This window comes from Rhinopithecus bieti, unplaced genomic scaffold, assembly GCF_001698545.2.
Source record: "Rhinopithecus bieti isolate Rb0 unplaced genomic scaffold, ASM169854v2 scaffold_23964, whole genome shotgun sequence".
NCBI lineage: Eukaryota > Metazoa > Chordata > Mammalia > Primates > Cercopithecidae > Rhinopithecus > Rhinopithecus bieti.
The window spans coordinates 6,754-25,747 of NW_016810965.1; the positions used below are offsets into that span (position 1 = coordinate 6,754).

Genomic DNA, 18,994 nt, shown 5'->3' on the forward strand with positions numbered 1-18,994 from the left:
ACTCAATTCCATGTGAAACTATCTGTGAAATGCAGATACATAAACTGACTCACTTAACCAATCCTGGGAACAAGCTAACATTACATGTAAATGACACTTCTATAAAACTCCATACTTTCTGGGTTATTGTTATGTTTAGTGGATATGCTTATTTTAAAATTAAGAAAAAATGCTTTTTGCTAAATGCTACCAACTGTGAAATTTTCAACCAGACCAACTCTTCATTGCTTTTTTTCTATGGGAATACTCAATCTAGGAGAAAAAGAAAGGGGAAGATAGAGAAAGATAAAAGGACAAAAACTACATATCTTACTTGGATTGGGCAAGACAGCCTGGTGCAACCACATTACAATTTTCCTCCTCAGTTTGGAGTGCAGTGAGCTCTATCATGTTAACCATCACATCATTTGTGTGGCCTGGGAGCTGGGGAAGTGCTGAAATGATCTTCTCTACTAAGTTGTCTCCATGATGTCCAACTGCTCCTGTTTAGGCAGACAAGAAGATGTAAACTCATAAAATAGGAGGAAAAAGCAAGCTGGATAAATGTTTTATCACATGCTTTCTATCAAAAATAACAAACATTTTTAGTTTCTGTTCAACAAAACTCACATTTTGCCCTTTATACAACTAATCACATTCACAATCACCTAGTCAACATGTACCTCACAGGTTGTAATTAATGCTCCATGAGGGCAGACCTCATGTCTGCTCTGGCTAGTACTGTATCTCTAGCACCTAGCACAGTGCCTACACATAGTAGGCATCAATAAGCATTTGCTGAGTGAATGAATAAATAAACAAATAATGTGCATCTAGTCAGTCAAGTAAATAGTATCATAAGATGATACTCTCCTAAAATTTTAAAGCTTAATTTTTTTTCTATTCTTTTCTTCTTTCTTTTCTTTTCCTTTTTTTTTTTTTTTTTATTTAGAGACAGAGTGTCACTCTGTTGCCCACGCTGGAGTGCAATCATAACTGACTGCAGCCTTGAACTCCTGAGCTCAAGCAATTCTCCCACCTTAGTTTCCCAGATAGTTGGAACTATTCCCAGATAGTTAGAAAATTAGCCACTATACCTGGCTAATTTTTTAAGTCTCTCACTATGTTGCCCAGGCTGGTCTTGAACTCCTGGCCTCAAGAGATCCTCCTGCCTTGGTCTCCCAGCTGAAATTATATTGTAAGCTACTACACCTGGCCTGAATTTCATTTTTATTTTACTGATGAAAACACTAAAACCCCAAAGGGCTTAGGGACCTGACCAAGAATAGCAGATCTCCCCTCCACTAGAACCATGTCTTCATAGTGGCAAAGGCCCTATTTATCTAGTTCACCCTGTACCCACCAAGTCTACCATGGAAACTGGCAGCTGGTGGGCTCTCACCAAATATGTGTTGGATGAAGAAAAGAATAAATGAATGAATGGTAATGGCCTGCAATGACAGAAACATTTATTGAATGCTTTCTGTGTACTAGGCACTATTTTAGGTGTTTTACTTTAATTAATGAACTCGAATTAAAATTCAAGACTAATGACACAGTTCAAGGCTTTTTCCATGAAACCAACTTATCTCTGTAAAAGTCATGATTGCTTGGAAGACATCATGCCAACAATGGGTGGGACTTGCCACATCTATTTGCTATAAGCCCATCGACTTCAAATCAATTAACATTTTGCTTCTAATGCCTCCGTAACTCTATCTCTCTGTTGATTTTGCCACGTCATATTAATGGGAAAGAAGAATCAGGAAGGAAAGGCCAAACCAGGAACCCAAGGAATCACCATTATCACCATCATCATTTTCACCAAAACAGCTAATATTCATTGAGGGCTTGTGCTACATCAGGTCCTCAGTTCCATACTGTACATTCATTATCCACTTAATTCTTACAGCAACCCTAATATGTAGGTATTATTATGCTCAGCTTGCTCAAGAACAAGTAAATAATTAACTTATACATTACAGAGTAAGAATTCAAACCCAGGAGTCAGATAACTCCAAAAACCATACTCTTGGTTTAAAAAAAAAAAAAAATCAGGCACACTAAAGTGACTTATTACAGAACTGGCATGGGTGCTTCTAAGGTGACTTCTAATGTTAAACAAAGGGGTTCTTGTTCTACCAGTACAATCTTCATTTATTAGGTCTAGAAGGAACTATGTCTTATTTATGTTGTCTATGAAGTATAGTCTCTCCAGCACTCAGGCTAGAAGTTGCTTGGTAAATACTTGCTGAATTAATGCCTAGTGATTATAAATGGTCCTGGTATCCAGAGATGGATCAGAAATCTCTAAGTGAATTATGTCTTTAAACTAAGGCTGAAATGGAGACACTAGGACTACCTCAGAGCATCAAGAATTTCTTTGTTTCTCAACTATTTCCCTCCTCAATTACTAAAAATTTTTAAAATCTCAATTTATCATCAAAATAACTTTTCTTTGAACCTGATGCCCAAATCCTTCTGATCCTTACGCCAAGCTATTCCTGTATTTCATCTGCCTTCCATAGACACAAGGCACAAACAAGTGTTCTATAGGTGCTGTCTTTCTTCCCTAACTTCTATAGCCTCTGCAATCTGGCTGTTGCTCATTCCTCCTTCCGACCCCAAACTCCCTGACCCCAAACTCAGGGATGTTCAGCAAGTCTCAGTTCATTAAACCCTCTGCAAATTGAAATTGTTAACAGTCCTCTTGAAATTTTCTGAATATGAGAAATCAAGACATAAAATATTTATTTTTAAGATGTAATGGCTAAGTTATTTTTATAGAACCAAAGTATAATTTATGTGACTAAAGTATTGTGTACTAGCATTCTAAAAGTTCAAAAGCAGATGAATCATTTTCTTTAAATTATAGTATATTTATTAAAGCAGTTCTCAAACTGAGATTTTTATTTTCTGCTATTTATATGCACTTCTAAACTTACTATGGTGAACATACATCCCTGTTGTAATAAGAATAAACACACACACACACACAAAGTTTTATGAAGGGTTATCTTTGGATAGTAGGATTATGGTTGATGTTAACTCTATGAAAACTTCACTTTTCCCCAATGTTTGCTACAAAAGCACATGAGACTTATCCAATTAGTAAAACTATTCACATTTCATCAGAAACTGTTTAGAATATTACATTAGAGAAATAACAAAATGCCAATTTTTCATGACCACGATTATTCGGCTTCTCAGATTTGATAAAAAGAATACATATTCTAATTAATGTGCTCTTCTGTGAATACATTTTATCCCATATCCAGCTTCAGAGAATTCAATATTCATTTTTTAAATTTAATTAGTGCCATTTACATAATTCAAATATAGACTTAAGAATGTAGGGTCTATCGATGTCACAGTAACTTCAGATTCTCCTTTTATAAAATGAATAAAATGCCAAGATTTGTATCACATTTTAGTTTTCAAATAGCTTAATTTTTATTTTATTATAGAAAATGTAAAATATTATTTGAGATGCTCTAGGGTGGAAGTCAATCAGAACCCAGTCATTTCTTCCCTGCCCAACTTTTAACCTGACCAACAGCAATGTGGTCCTTAGTCTGGGCAAAGAATGGCTTCATTCCCAATGACATCTCTTCCAAAGAGGTGTAGGAAAAACAAAATGGAGACGAGGGTTCTAGTGGTCCCTTCCTCTACTAGTTTCTTGTGTAATTTGAGGCAACTTCCATAAATGTGGTGCTGTTCTACCAATCTAAAAACTCAAGTTGGTCCAACTGACATCTAAGTATCCTTCAACCTCAGGATTTTTGATCCTAAATTAAGCCAATTGCTTCAAGGGCTAAACTTTTCAAATTACCAGGACCAGAAAATACCAATTCTATATGATCCTGTGGATTATATGTGTGTTAGTGTCATTATCATAAGGCATGTAACATTTTCACTTGTCTCTAAGTCTTACATGGAATAAAATGAGAAGCAAGCATTGAGATGTCTTCATAAGAGCTCAATCCATATATTCTGTTAGCTCTGTCCCTCTAGAGAATCCTGATTAATACACTTATGAAATGAACAGAGATCATCCATACCATTTTTAACACTGTCTTGAGTAACTAGAATTGTACTGATCTTGCAGAATCATGCAGGGGGAACCTTTCACTTAATCTACTTCATTTTTTTTCTCTAGCTGTTCTAGAAGATAGACATGTTAACTTATTTTACCCTCTCAATTACCCTCTGAGGTCCTTATTTTACAGATCAGGAAACTGAGAGGCAGAAGTTAGGCAACTTGCCCAAGGACTTTTGACTAGGAAAGGGCAGAGCTAAGATTGCTACAACTAAGCTCTCATAATCTCTTTAGTAACAGTAGCTACCATATATTGAGGATCTACCTCAATCCCCATACTCCTTACTTAAATGATCCTATATAACATAAATCTGGTCATGTCACATCATAGCTCAAAACTCTCCAACTGATTCCCATTATACCTTGGCTATTATTCTAAATCCTCATTTTAACCTACAAAGGATTCCCTCTACCTACCCCACCAACTGATCTCCTATCAGTGTTCCCTCTTGCTCACAACACTTTAGCCAAACTAGCCTCCTACTGGTTCTCAAGCATGACACACATGCTCCCACCTTAGGCCCAGTGCACTTGCCATTCCCTGGGTCTTATATGTTCTATCCTTAGGTAGCCACAGGGCATGCTTCCTCCCTTCTTTCAGCCTCTGCTCAAATGTCACATCCTCACAGAGGTCTTCCCTAGCTATTCTATTTAAAGTGGAAACTACATCACTTTTTTAGTACCTATCTAATCTCTTACCCAGTATATTAGTTGTATGTTGCTGCTAACAAATTATCTCAAAACTTACTGTCTTAAAATCACATGTATTAATCTCACGGTTTCTATGCATCCAGGAATTCAGAGTGGCTTAACTGGGTCTGACTCAGAGACTCTCATAAAATTGCAGTCAATATGTCAGCTGGGGCTGCAGTCATCTGAATGTTTGAGTGGGCTGGAGGATCCATTTCTCAGATGGCTCACTCACAAAGCTATTCACAGGAGGCCTCAGTTCCTCATTGGCTGTTGGAAGGAATCCTATTTCCTCACTACATGGGCTTCACACAGGGCTGCTTGAGTCTCTTCATGACATGGTAGCTAACTTCAGTCAGAGCCAGTGATCCAAAAGAAAAAAGCAAGAAAAAAGACACAATGCCTTTTAGGACCTGGTCTTGAAAATTACACTCTTGCGTTTCTGCCATATGCTATTTTAGGGATAAAGGGATAAGTGAGTCACTAAACCTAGCCCACACTCAAGGGGAGGGGAATTTAAACTCTATTTCTTGAAGGAAGATGTATCAAAGAATTTGTAGACATATGTATAGAAAGAGAGACAAGGTCTTGCTCTGTTGCCCAGGCAAGGGTGCAGTGGCTCAATCATGGCTCACTGCAGCCTAGACTTCCCACACTCAGGTGATCCTCCCACCTCAGCCTCCTGAAGAGCTGGCACTACAGCACGCAACACCATGCCTAGCTAATTTTTTGTATTTTTGTAGAGATGGGGTTTCACCATATTGCCAAGGCTGGTTTCGAACTTCTGGGCTCAAGAGATCCACCGCTTTGGCCTCCCAAAGTGCTGGGGTTACGGTGAGCCACCACACCCAGCTTGTAGACATATTTTTAAACCACCATATCTACCTTCATTAATATTAATAGCCCATATTATTATACTGATATTAGTAATTTGTTTACTGTCGTCATTTCCAAACAAAATTTAAACTTCTTAACTGGAAGGATTTGGATATTTTTAGCACTATTTCCCCTATTCCTTGAGCAATAGATAATATGTATTTTTGAATGAAGGAATTATTTCAGGCCAGGCTTGGTGGCTGATGCCTGTAATCCCAGCACTTTGGGAGGCTGAGGTGGAAGGGTCACTTGAAGTCAGGAGTTCGAGACCAGTCTGGCCAACATGGTAAAGCCCCATCTCTACTTAAATACATATATATATATATTAGCCAGTTGTAGTGGTATGTGCCTGTAATCCCAGCCACTCAGGAGGCTGAGGCACAAGAATTGCTTGAACCCAAGAGGCGGAGGTTGCATTGAGCTGAGATTGAGCCACTGCACACCAGCCTGGGCAACAGAGTAAGACTCTGTCTCAAAAAAAACAAAAAAGGAATTATTTCATATTCCTCCCACAGGTTAGAATGCAAAAATATTCCCTTTACAAATGAGAAAACCCTCAACAGCTCAATGCGGGTCAAATAGCACAAAAAATCACTAAGCCAGGATGTGAGGTTATCCTGGCATGGATCTAACATCAAAAATCTAGTCAGTCCTTTATATGGCTTCCCAATTGTGTCTCATACCTATTTATTTTAAATAGTATCTTCTGAACCCTGAAATAAAGATATAAGTTAGTTAGTTTGCATGTTTTGGAAAAGCAGATGGGGGAGAAAAAAAATCAGACACCTTTCTGAGCACTAACGCAGCACTGGAGTCCAACTATGTTTAGTCTCTGAAGCTGCCAACTTCTGGACACACCATATAATGATCATCTCTACTGTATAGTACAACAGTTCTCAAATTTTTCCCATACCCACACATGAGTAGTCACCGGAGCAAACTGCCAAGGTTCAAATCCTACCTCTGCCACTTAATACCTGTGTAATCTGAGGCAAGTTATTTAACTCCTCTATGCTTCAGTTTCATCTGTAAAATGAGGATAATTATAATACTTATCTCACAAATTATTGTGAAAATTAATGGAATTTACATATGCAGAGTACTGAGATAAACAGCTCATTTTCAAATGTTAGCCATTACTAGAGGACTCAAATTTTAATACTTCGACAAGTGATATACAATCATACTTTAAAGCAAATATAAACACTTCAGTGTATCATTATCCCAGGATTAAGAACCATCCACTGGATTGAGAGTTTATCTTTAATCAAAAGGATTTTAATTTAAAAGTTTGCATGAAGCTGCTTGTAATCCCAGAAGTTTGGAAGGCTGAGGTGGGCAGATTACTTGAGGTCAGGAGATCAAGACCAGCCCCGCCAACATGGTGAAACCCTATCTCTACTAAAAAACAAAACAAAACAAAACAAATACAAAAATTAGCTGGGCATGGTGGTGGCTTTCCTGCCTGTAATTCCAGCTATTTGGGAGGCTGAGGCACAAGAATCATTTGAACCTGGGAGGTGAAGGTTACAGTGAGCCGAGATGGCTCTACTGCACTCCAGCTTGGGCAACAGAGAGAGACTCTGTCTCAGAAAAAAAATAAAATGTTTACATGAGGCTAAAATTCAGAATTGAACTAAGAGAGTAAATTTAATTCCCAGCATTATCACCATCTCCTACCTTTTAATTTTGAACTTGAAAACTATTAGCAAAACACTCTAGCCAATCTCAAGAGCCAGAACATGAAAGGAAACCAAACTCAAATATTTTAGGAATTCATGAATCAAGTCTCTTTTTAAATTGTCCCTGGAAACAAATCAGAAGCCAGAATAGCCCACAGAATGCTGTACTGAAATCCTCGGTACAAACATGCCCGACCCATAGGTGTCCAAACCCTGGGTAGTCTAGACATGGTCAAAGCAAGCCAGAATGAAAGAGATGAGCATCAGTGGCCATTTACTTCTCAAACAATTATAACTTTTTATATTTAAGCCCTGAGTACTTATCAACTGGATAACCAGGAGAGAAAGGAACTTGACTATCTTGTTTACCACTGTTTCCCTATTACCTGGAACTGTGCTTAGCACAAAATAGGCACTCAATAAATATTTGTTTTAAAAAAAAGTACATTTAGACAAAGAAATACTACTTTCAGCAAAGACGATGACCGAAAGATGAGAAAGAAACTTGTCTACATTGTGAACATCATGATGTTAACAAGGTTAAGTACTTATGAATTATTTGAGGTTATTTTTCATACTGCCAATTTCACATCTAAGAAGAAATACAAATATATACATTTTCTAATAGTAAATTATCAAGGCTAGCATCCAAAATATTTAGCATCTAATAACATAAATTAATATATAAATTAATATCTAAATCAAATACTGAAAAATGTATTTCCTTTTGGTCTCTACATTAAAATGACTGTCAAGTCTCTTAAATTGAAATTCAAATCATTTAAGTCATTCTAACAATTTTCAAATCACCTCTCATGCCTGTAATCCCAGTACTTTGGGATGCCAAGTCAGGAAGATTGCTTGAAGCCAGGTGTTTGAGACCAGCCTGGGAACAAAGTGAAATCCCTGTCTTTACAAAAAATAAAAAGTAAAACCCTTCTGATTTTTACAAGTTGTTGGTATAATCTTTTGTTTGCTTCAGTTGTCACTGGCTAAACAATGCCACAACGTAAGCCACAATTTGATGTAAGAAACCTCACCAAACTCTTGTAACAACTACTCCATTAAACTGATAGTCACGAGCTTCCCAGCTCCCTAAGCTTGCTGCATCCAGAAGGGCAAATCTGTAAAAAATGTGAGCATGATGACCAGGTATTCTCCAGAATGCCAGGGCCAGAAGCACCCTTACCAACAACAATGCCACTAACATCATCTACCCTACTACCTCATTCAACGTGGGGCCACTCTGAAGCAGTGGGTAAGTGCTGCATTTTCTCATTCACTACTACCATGGAGCCACCATGACCTCCACTGCCTCAGTTCCCTCAGTGCCCCTAGGGGGCCAGCTGCATCCGCACTAGCATGCTCCTAGGCCCTATCTGTTGCCTCCACTGGACAACAGGATTTGGTGACTTGTGGTCTTAATAAGTAGAGGGCTTATTTTTACTCACTAATACAGAACTACTTCAACATTTAAACAAAAGGGTTGACAATACAGCTATGTACCCACTGAAAATGAACCCTGTATATTACTAATATGGGATGTAACACTATGTGGAAACATCTTTGAATCAAATGAGACTTTAAGCTGATCATCTGGAAGATAATCTGGATGATTATCCAAAAGTTATCTATTAAAAAGACATCAATTTATCAGTTATTAGGATCACAGTAACAAACTAGTCCTGATTAAAATCTATCTTCCAAAGTCTACCCTCCACCAGCCAGCAGTAATTTTAATCCTTCTAAAAGTGAGCAGGTGATAATTTTTAAATGGGATGTAGATCATGGACACTTCTTGAGTATCTTGGTTTCAGAGAAGACCACAAATCAAAACCTGGTTCCATAAACCAGTAGATAGGCAAATACACTGGGCCCTGGCCATTCTGGCTTTATCACCCTACCAGGCCATTGCTGCTGCCACCTACCACCACTAAGCAGGTGACCTCACTCTGCTCAGGAGATCTCACCCCATTTGGGATCCAACACCCAGGGCCCAGCCAAGGTCTTCCTCCCTGCCAGACACTTACCTCACTGAGTCCTACCTAAATGTTTTTGAACTGAATTATTCAAGAAGATAAGAAGGAAGCAGAGTCTTTATAATTTTTAATGTATTTGAGAAATACCTCAAGGAACTTTTGGGGGTTCATTGCTTTATCATCATATCTTGTGTTAGAATGCCCATAGTATCCCATTGAGACTAATATTTTCATAGTTCCTCTCAGGCTCTTGACAGAGTGGCTGAATTTTTCTTACTCTTTTTATATGTTGCTTTGAATCTACCCACAGAAATCTTCTATTTGTTCCCTTTGAGCAACGCCCCTTTCAACATTAAATATTGTTTCACTGATCTCATGTACCTAAAATGCCCCCTCCCACACAAACCTGCTACTGAGTACCTTTGCTAACTTAACCATTCACCTTGGAAGACCACCTACTGGCAGAGGGATTCTTAACAAATGTAAAGAAAGTAAGCACTTTACACTAACAATACAACACTAACTCTCTCTTTGACAATTCAAAAAACAAAAGATTTATTTATAGAAATAAATGTCAAATGTGACACAATACCATCACACCTGGCTAACTAACTCTTATGCTTTTTTCAGTAAGGAACAACTTTTGAGCCTCAATATCTTAATTCTTAAAATGATAAAGAACACTCAATTTGTTGAGATCAAATAAGGTAATGTAAGAGTGGGATTTTCATTTTTATTTATTTATTTGAGACAAGGTCTCGCTCTGTCACCCAGACTGGAGTGCAATGGCGCGATCACAGCTTACTGCAGCTTCAAACTCCCAGGTTCAAGCAATCCGCACACCTCAGCCTCACGAGCAACTGAGACCACAGGCATAAGTCACTATACCTGGCTAATTTTTGTGTTTTTTGTAGAGACAGGGTCTTGCTCTGTTGCCCAGGCTGTTTTTGAACTCCTAGGCTCCCATGATTCACCAGCCTCAGCCTGGAATTACAGGCATGAGCCACCACACCCAGTGTTGGGATTACAGGTATGAGCCACCACAAAAAAGTGGTTTTTATCTGTAAAATATTCATATAAATATTACTAGCTAATATCATTATTTTCTTTCTTAAGTTTTGCGGTGAGCCCAAGCTGCCAAATCTTAGACCATTCAGAAAAGTATGCATCATTTTTTCTGCATTTGTGTATTACTAATGATATGATTCAAGAAATCTCAGAAACATTTTCAATTAGAAAAAATAAGTATGTTAACCTCAATTAATGTCTGGTATTTACAACCTATAATCCACTCATTTATCTATTCATTCAATAAATATATATTGAATACCTACTGTTTTCAAGGTACTCTTGCTGGTTAATAAACAGTAAACAAAACAGAGTCCCTTCCTTCAAGAACTTCCATTCAAGTGGGAGGAGACAGGTAATAAATAATCAATTAGTAGTGTCAGGGAATAGTGAAGGCTATGACAAATAAAGCCAGGTAAGGGGTAAGAGAGTGTCAAAGAAGGTCACTGAGGAAGGCCTCTCTGAGGAGCAGGAATGATGTGAGGGAGAAAGCCATGTGGATACCTCAAGGAAGAACATCCCAAGCAGAGCTGCAGAGGAATTGCAAAGGCACTGGGGCTGGAACATGGTTAGCATGTCTGGCAATGCCAAGGTAGCCAATGTTGTAAGAGGGGAGATCACGTATGGCCTTGAAAACAACAGTAAGGAACTTGACAGGACGTATGATGAGAGGCCACTGGAATACTGAGCAAGTAAATGATATGTCATAGTTATGCTTTGAGGGATTATATAAGAAGCCGGGCTAAGTGGTTGCTTGCCTGTATATGTTTCACACTTCTTTGTTTTTTAACTATTTGCACACTTTACTGTGTCAAATGCTGCTTTGAAGTTCAGTGGAATGAATGTGGTAATAAAACAAAGGAAGTTTCTGGGAAGTATTGGAAAATAAAAGTCTAATTGAAGTGGAGTCAAGAAAAAATTGGAGTAGATGTTTGTGGAGACAAGTATAGACAACTCTTTCAAGTTTGCTATAAAACAAAGCAAAAAAAAAAAAAGGAATTGAAGTTGAGAGAGCATGGGAGATCAAGAAAGAAGATGTTCCCTGGGGGAAAATACAGGGAAAAGGAAAAAATGATGGTCTAAGAAAGGGAGAGGGTATTTGAAAAACAGTAAATCTATGAGAGAAGTGAAAAGACAGGATTTAGTCTACACAGGTGAAAAAGGTGGCATTAGATAGTGGCAGGGACAGTAGCTCTCTCTTCAAGATGAAGGAAGGAAAAAGACACGGGTACAGATGTAGAAAGGGTGGTAGATTTGGTGATGGGAAAATATGGATTTCTCTAGTGGCTTATATTTTCTCAGCGATATTAGAAGTGAGAAAGGTGAGTATGGGGAAGGAGATCTGGACGCTTGATGAGAGAGAACCTATAAAATGATTGCTGCCAAATGGCAACTTTGTCTTTCTATGTGTCTTTATTTTGTAAATCGAGACAGAATCTGACTCTTTCACCCAAGCTGGAGTGCAGTGATGTGATGGCGGTTCACCACAACCTCTGCCTTCTGGGCTCAGGTTATCCTCCACCTCAGCCTTCTGAGTGGCTGGGACTACAGATCACCACACCTGGCTAATTTTTTCATTTTTTTATTTAATTTTTAAATTTTTTGTAGAGATTGAGTTTTGCTGTGTTGCCCAGGTTGATCTCAAACTCCTGAGCTCAAGCAGTCTGCCTGCCTCAGCCTCCCACAGTGCTGGGATTACAGGTATGAGCCTCCATGCCGGGCTCTAAATCATACTTGACTACATTATATTGCAAACTTTTAGAGGGCAGAAGTTATGCTCACCTTATTTATTCTGTATGTTTAAAAACAAAGTAGTAGCTACCAAAGATGTAAAGAGCTGTTACTATGATGCTGGACAGTGGGACATTAAGTTTTGCCTAACTGAAGTCTTAGGGGAGGGTACAAAATTATGTGAACTTCCCAGTTGATTATGAAACAACTTTGTTACATTTTTGGCATAAAGAGATAGAAGTAAAAGTAATATATAGCATCCACTAAAAAACTCAACAAGCATCTGCTTATCGGGTTTTATCTTTTAATCCCCTATGGACTCTGTGATGCTACAGTTATTACTTATATATTTAAATCACAGACTGGACATCTGGTTTTTCCAGTCACATAAGTTTACATCTCATTATTACCATTTAGGCTACTTTCTACTTTTTATCTGAAAATTAATCTTAAGATTAAAAACTCAAATATACCTATTTTGTTTTTTATAACTTAATTCAACTTTTCTCTTACCGATTAAAGGAAATACCTACCAATGTCAGTTTTCCGATTATTCTCCCTGGACGCGGAAGGGGCTAGGCTACATTACTAACAGTATTATACAACCTAATTAGAGAACAATAAAGTTGACCTTTGAAAATAACATATCAAACATCAGAAAGTGTCTTTTCTTCATCTGCTTTAAGGATTACATTTGTTTCTTTTGTGTAAATAATACGTTATTACAATTTGAGATTATTTATTCTTTAATACAATGAGAGCTAAAAATAAATCAATAAACATTTGAAAGTATTTTCTACAATTCTATTTAATCTCATTTACTAGTGACATTTAAGTTCAGCCTCACTTTTTAACACTCATTTCCTAAACCTCAATTGTCTGTGATAATTTTATGTTTTATTATACAGTAGTTTTCCTTCCGATGGGTCATCTGTTAACACTTCTCCAACAAACCAGTGTTCTTATGAAGGACTGTTGTGAGTACTAGCATTCGTAAATTTCTAAAAATAAAATTTCCCAGGTGCACAGTGTTCCTCCATGTCAGCATAATCTTGGGCTAAAGTTGTTGTTTAACAAGGCAATGCTCATTTATGATATTTCTACCCATTACAGCATTTAACAAATGTTATTGTAATTGCTGATTGACTTGTCTATATTCCACTTTAGACAATAAACGCTGTGAGATTAGAGACTGTGTCCATCTAGTTCATCTTTATATCCTCAATCTGATATATAATAAAAGGTCAATAAAAGATATGCTGAATCAATGAAAGTCCCAGAAATGTGGGGAATGGTAATGAAGAACTCCGGAGCAACGCACTTACCTGTGAGATCCAGGGTTCTGTCCACAAAAACCACTGATGCCCTGCCTGCAGCAGTCTTCTTCCTGTTCTTTGCAGGGGCATAATTGGCCAGATCCGCAGCGATGACCCGACTTAAGGAACCTACAGCAAAACACTCCTCCCGTACTCCTAAATGTTCACACAGAGAACTGAGGCCTGACACTAGGCACCTGATCTGCAGCAGCAGCTCTGTGGTTAGGGCAGTGGCGTCCACATCACCCAGGCTTCCCAGCTTCCTCTTGTCCAGTCGGGCGCTATTAAGGAGATGCACATCCTGGGGTAGCAGTGGGAAAAGGGATGCAAAGGCTGGAGTCAAGGCAAAGTGGGGAGCAACAGGGGCAAGCAACAACGGGACATGGAACACCTCGGCCGTGTAGTTCATGTTGCCCATCCATTCACACAGCTTTTCCTCCAGCTGCTCAAACACCGGCTGCTGCCCCTCCATCTCGGCCGCTGCCGCCGCTGGGACATGATTAGCTGTGAGGTGGACAGCGTGGCTCACGGCTGTGACCACCACACAATACTGGAAGTGACTGCGGCAGATGATGTCCCGTAGGATCTCCACAGTCCGGCCTTTCAGCAGGCAGCTCAGCACAAACACCGCCTTGGGCTGCTTGGCTCCACCACCAACTGCGTCGGGCTCGAACTCTCGCAGGTGACAGTCAGGACCCCCCACCGCCTCCAGGAGACGGGTGGATCCGCAGCCCCAGTGCAGGCTCTCGGCGCAGGCGGAGTCCAGGTAAACCACAGCCCGTTTCACTTTGGCCAGCACCTGCTCCCATCCTTGCTGGGTAAAGGACACTACGCCTGAGGCGCTCATGGTTGGGGATTCGCAGGCTTGGGGAACTACGGTGCAGGAACTTCTTTCTGAACTCACCGCTTCCGGAAATTGGGCTCCCAGAGACTTTGACAGTCAACACAGTACACGTGGTCCGGCCTCTGACACGCTACCTGATGGCGCTCGGTGATGACGTTGAACTGAGCGGTGATTGGTTAGGGAGGAGGCCGGAATTGAGGAAAGACGGTGTGGTCTGGAAAGAAGTGGGTGGGGCTCTGTGGCTCTGGGCTTCCTCAAAAATTTCGCGGAGATGAGGTGTTCCCCGGGGTGGAGCTGAACTGAGTTCTTTGCGTCACTCGGCCTGTCTGTGCGGATAATCTTTTCATGTTCCTTGAAAAGTCTCCGAAATAAAAGCCTAATCCGAAATTTGATATTTTCCTTAGATATGAACACGTCTCTAAAAGCACATTCACATTCTCAATCTAAACTCAGAGCAACTAGAAAAGATAATAAAACAACCAACTGTGTGAAATATTGAGTTTATATGCCACATACGTTATTGCCCACAAGCCTCATAACAAACCCTGTTGTTCTCATTTTCACTTTCTCCATCTTTCCTCCCTCACCTCATCGTCACTACATCTTGATAGGCTTCAAAACTCTTAGAATTCAGCCTTCCTCTGCATTCTTGCTGTCACAAAAACTCAACATCATCGCTCACCTGGACAATGATCTCCCAACATTTTCTGGCTTTCGATCTCTTCCCCCTCCGATTCTATTTTCTTCCTAATAAACAAAGTTGGTCCTACAACTTTCCTGCTTAAAAGCCTCTCCTAGCCCAGTTGCCTACAGTCAGGTATACTCTTTAAAAAGCATCAACATCCTTCATGATTTCTCAATTTCTCTCCAGCTATTCCCAACCTGGAGAAAAATAGTACCAATACAATGAAGTCAACAGGCTGAACCCCAAATGTTTTATGGGTTGTTTGTTCCACCAATATACTTATATTACTAAGTATAATCTCTGTGCTAAGCTTCAAAGATGAATGGTTAATAAAATTCATTACCTAATCCACAAAGAGTTTACCTAGTAAACTTACCAAAAATAATCATTCCAACAGTACTGCCTACAAGAGACTTTTTCTAACTCACTACCACTATCACCCTATTGCCTCTCTCTTCCCCCACCTATCAAACCTCTCAATTGATGCATTTGCTAAGTACATGCCATATCATGGGGTAAGTATTAACACCTATTTTCTTTAAACTATCTGTTTTACTAAATTATGCACTAGATGTTTGTTATCCCCAACACTTATAACAGGTGTTCAATAAATGTTTGTTGAATGAATGTTCAATTAATATCCATGGCCAGGCGCGGTGGCTCATGCCTGTGATCCCAACACTTTGGGAGGCCAAGGTGGGCAGATCACCTGAGGTCAGGGGCTCAAGACCAGCTTGGCCAACATGGTGAAGCTCCGTCTCTACTAAAAATTCAAAAATTAGCTGGGCATGGTGGCAGGTACTTGTAATCCCAGCTACTCGGGAGGTTGAGGCAGGAGAATCACTTGAACCCGGGAGGCAGAGGTTGCAGTGAGCCAAGATCGCACCACTGCCCTCCAGCCTGGGTGACAAAGCAAGACACCATAAAAAATAAATAAATAAAAATAAATAATATCCACATAATAATATATCCAGCCAATTTTTAATAAATATGTACAATATTCCACACACTGTCTGGGCATTAAGGATATAAAGAAAACTAAGCCATAGCCCTGATTTCAAAATAATTATAATGAAATAAAGGGACCCACACACGGAAAACAAGTGCAATAAAATGTTACAGAAGCAAATTTTTTTTTAAATGTTTGCATAGGAATTACGAAGGAGGAAAAATAAATTCTGACTAAGAGAAAAGGGAAGTAGTCAGAAAAAGCTTCATATAGGGCATGAGTTTTGACTTGCCTTCAAAGAAACCCAGGTGTTCACCAGGTGGACAGGATGGGGAGGAGGATTCTTAGCAGTCCAGGCACAGAGTGCAGCATAAACAAAGTTGTAGAGGCGTAAGACAGTACAACATGTTCTCTGGAACTACAAACAGTTTCCTATAGCTGGAGTGCATTGTATGAAAACAAGGCGCAAGAAGCAATAAGAGTGAGGAATTAGAAAAGAAAGAAATAGACTAGATCAGCAAGAGCCTTATTTTCCATTCTAAAGAGTAGCAGCCAGTGGGGAACTATTAATGTATTTTGCGGTATGGAAATAATTTGTTCACATCTGGATTTTAGAAAAAAAGGATTCTTAGTCAAAACATGGAAAATAATTTGAAATGGAGCAATTTAGGGCAGAGGGAGCAGTTAAGAAAATGATAGTATCAGTAGCAACTCTGGGTGAGAGAGTTGAAAAGCATAACAAGCAGATGGACAGAGTGGGGAGTGTGAAGAGACATTAAGAATATGGTGTCAAAGAGCGTGCTTATTAATTTGGCAGAGAGGGTGACATGGAAGGAGAATTTCAGGTTAGCACCCAGCTTTCTATCTGGATGACTGGTAAATGCCAGTCACTGAGATTTGAAAAACCATTAAGAGAAGCAGATTGCGGAATAAACACAGAGTTTAGTGGGGACATATTTTTGTTTGTTTCCTTATGGCAAGATAAGTGTAACAGAAAACTTACCATCTTAACCATTGTAAAATGGACATTTTGATGGCATTAAGTACATTCACATTGTTGTATAACCAATCTCTGAACTTTCTGTCTCACAAAACTGAAATCCTGTACCCATTAAACAACAATTCCCCATTTCCCCTCTCCACAGCCCTTGGCGACTTCCACTCTACTTTCTGTTTCTATGAGTTGACTACTTTAGTTGTTGGCAAGGTAGTAGTTGACTACTCTAGCTACCTCACGTAAGTGGAACAATACAGTATTTGTTTTGTTGTGATTGACTTATTTCACTTTATGCTAAGTCCTCCAAGTTAATCTATATTGTAACATGTATCAGATTTTTCTTTCTTTTTGAGGCTGAATAACATTCCATTGTATGTTACACTATTTTGTTTATCCATTCATCTGCCTCTGGACATTTGGTCTGCTTCCACCTTTAGCTACTGTGAATAATGCCACCTTGAATATGCAGCAGAAGAGTCATATACCTGGTAGAACCCAGTAGGTAAAAGGGCCAATGATAGACCCAAGTTCACGTGTTGAACCAGCAAACAAGAAGATATTCCTCCTAGTTTGTATCCTTGTCAGCATGAAAATTATTTTAAGAAGCTTAAGTTGAATAAGTTGTTAGATGACAGCCCTTGCTCTTCAATTTAAACCCAGGTCAGTGCCTAGTTACTAGCACTGATCTCAAGCTCACTTTTTGTTTCTATTCCTTGTATCTCATGCTGAATCATACATTCATTAGATAAGTTTGAGTGAATTGATACTTCATCTTCTCTGAAATACTTCAAGGCACTCATAAAGTCAGGGTTGAATATTGTGCCAGCAACTGCTAGTGGTTGCCTCAATATGTATTTGTCTCTTCTTCTGTAGTAATAGGTTTATTCTGAACACATAAACACACAGCTAAAGACTACTTTTCCAAGCCTCTTGCAGCTAGCTATGGACAAATGATGAGGCACAGGTGAATAAGATAGTTGGAAGTGACACATACAAATTTCAAATCACTCCCTAAAGGTGTATGGTTTTCTTTCCTTACAAATCCTGCTTTCAGTTCTTTTGTACTTGCGCCCAGAGTGGAACTGCTGGATCATATGGTAATTCTATTTTTAACTTCTAGACGGACCTCTGTTTTTGTTTTGTTTTGTTTTGTTTTTACAGAGGCTGCAACCTTTTGTATTCCTACTAATACTGCACAAGGGTTCGGATTTCTACACATCCTTGCCAACACTTGATATTTCCTGGGTTTTTTGATAATGGCCATCCTAATGGGCATGGGGACATGTTGTTTTCAACACACTTATGGGACATCCAGGCAGAAACGTCTAGCATGCTGTTGGATGTATGATTCCGGAATACAGAAGAGAAATAAGGCAATTCGGATCATTAGTAAATGGATGTGCTTCAGAGTGCCTTAAGAGCACAAAAAAGAAAGAAGACAATGTTGGTGATGGAGAGAACTCTGAGCAACTTTTCTTGATGGGCAGAAGAAGTCAAGCCAGTGAATGAAGTAATGAGAGGTGCAAGTTTTAAGAACAGACTGGCCAACAGTGGCAAGTGTCAGAAAAGGGAAAAGAGATGGAATATGAGAAGACTCTACAGGATTTGACCTATGCAGAAAGAAAGTGCAGTCATGACAAGGGAGTGCTGGGGGTGCAGTGCAGAATGAGTCAATGGATTGGGGAAAATGCAGCTTCTAGAAATTATCTACACATTTCCTAGAAAACAAGGTGGTAGGGGAATGAGGAGTTAAAAAAGTTGGAAGAATATGAAGTTAGGGTTAAAGAAAGTAACTTGGGCCGGGCGCGGTGGCTCAAGCCTGTAATCCCAGCACTTTGGGAGGCCGAGGCGGGCGGATCACGAGGTCAGGAGATCGAGACCATCCTGGCTAACAAGGTGAAACCCCGTCTCTACTAAAAATACAAAAAAAAAAATTAGCCAGGCGTGGTGGTGGGCATCTGTAATCCCAGCTACTCTGGAGGCTGAGACAGGAGAATCACTTGAACCTGGGATGTGGAGGTTGTAGTCAGCAAAGATCACACCACTGCACTCCAGCCTGGGTAACAAGAGTGAAACTCTGTCTCAAAAAAAAAAAAAAA

The 18,994-nt window shown here is 39.4% G+C and overlaps 1 protein-coding gene across 1 annotated transcript; it reads right to left on the reverse strand.

Annotated features, from left to right (window-relative positions):
• Positions 1-309: 309 nt before the first annotated feature.
• On the reverse strand, positions 310-14,523 carry LOC108542979 (sec1 family domain-containing protein 2). Its single transcript, XM_017893279.1, has 2 exons — positions 13,430-14,523; positions 310-482 (listed from the first exon to the last, which is right to left on the reverse strand). The coding sequence occupies exons 1-2, from the start codon at positions 14,265-14,267 to the stop codon at positions 310-312; spliced, it is 1,011 nt and encodes a 336-aa protein (XP_017748768.1). The 5' UTR covers positions 14,268-14,523.
• Between the last annotated feature and the right edge of the window lie 4,471 nt (positions 14,524-18,994).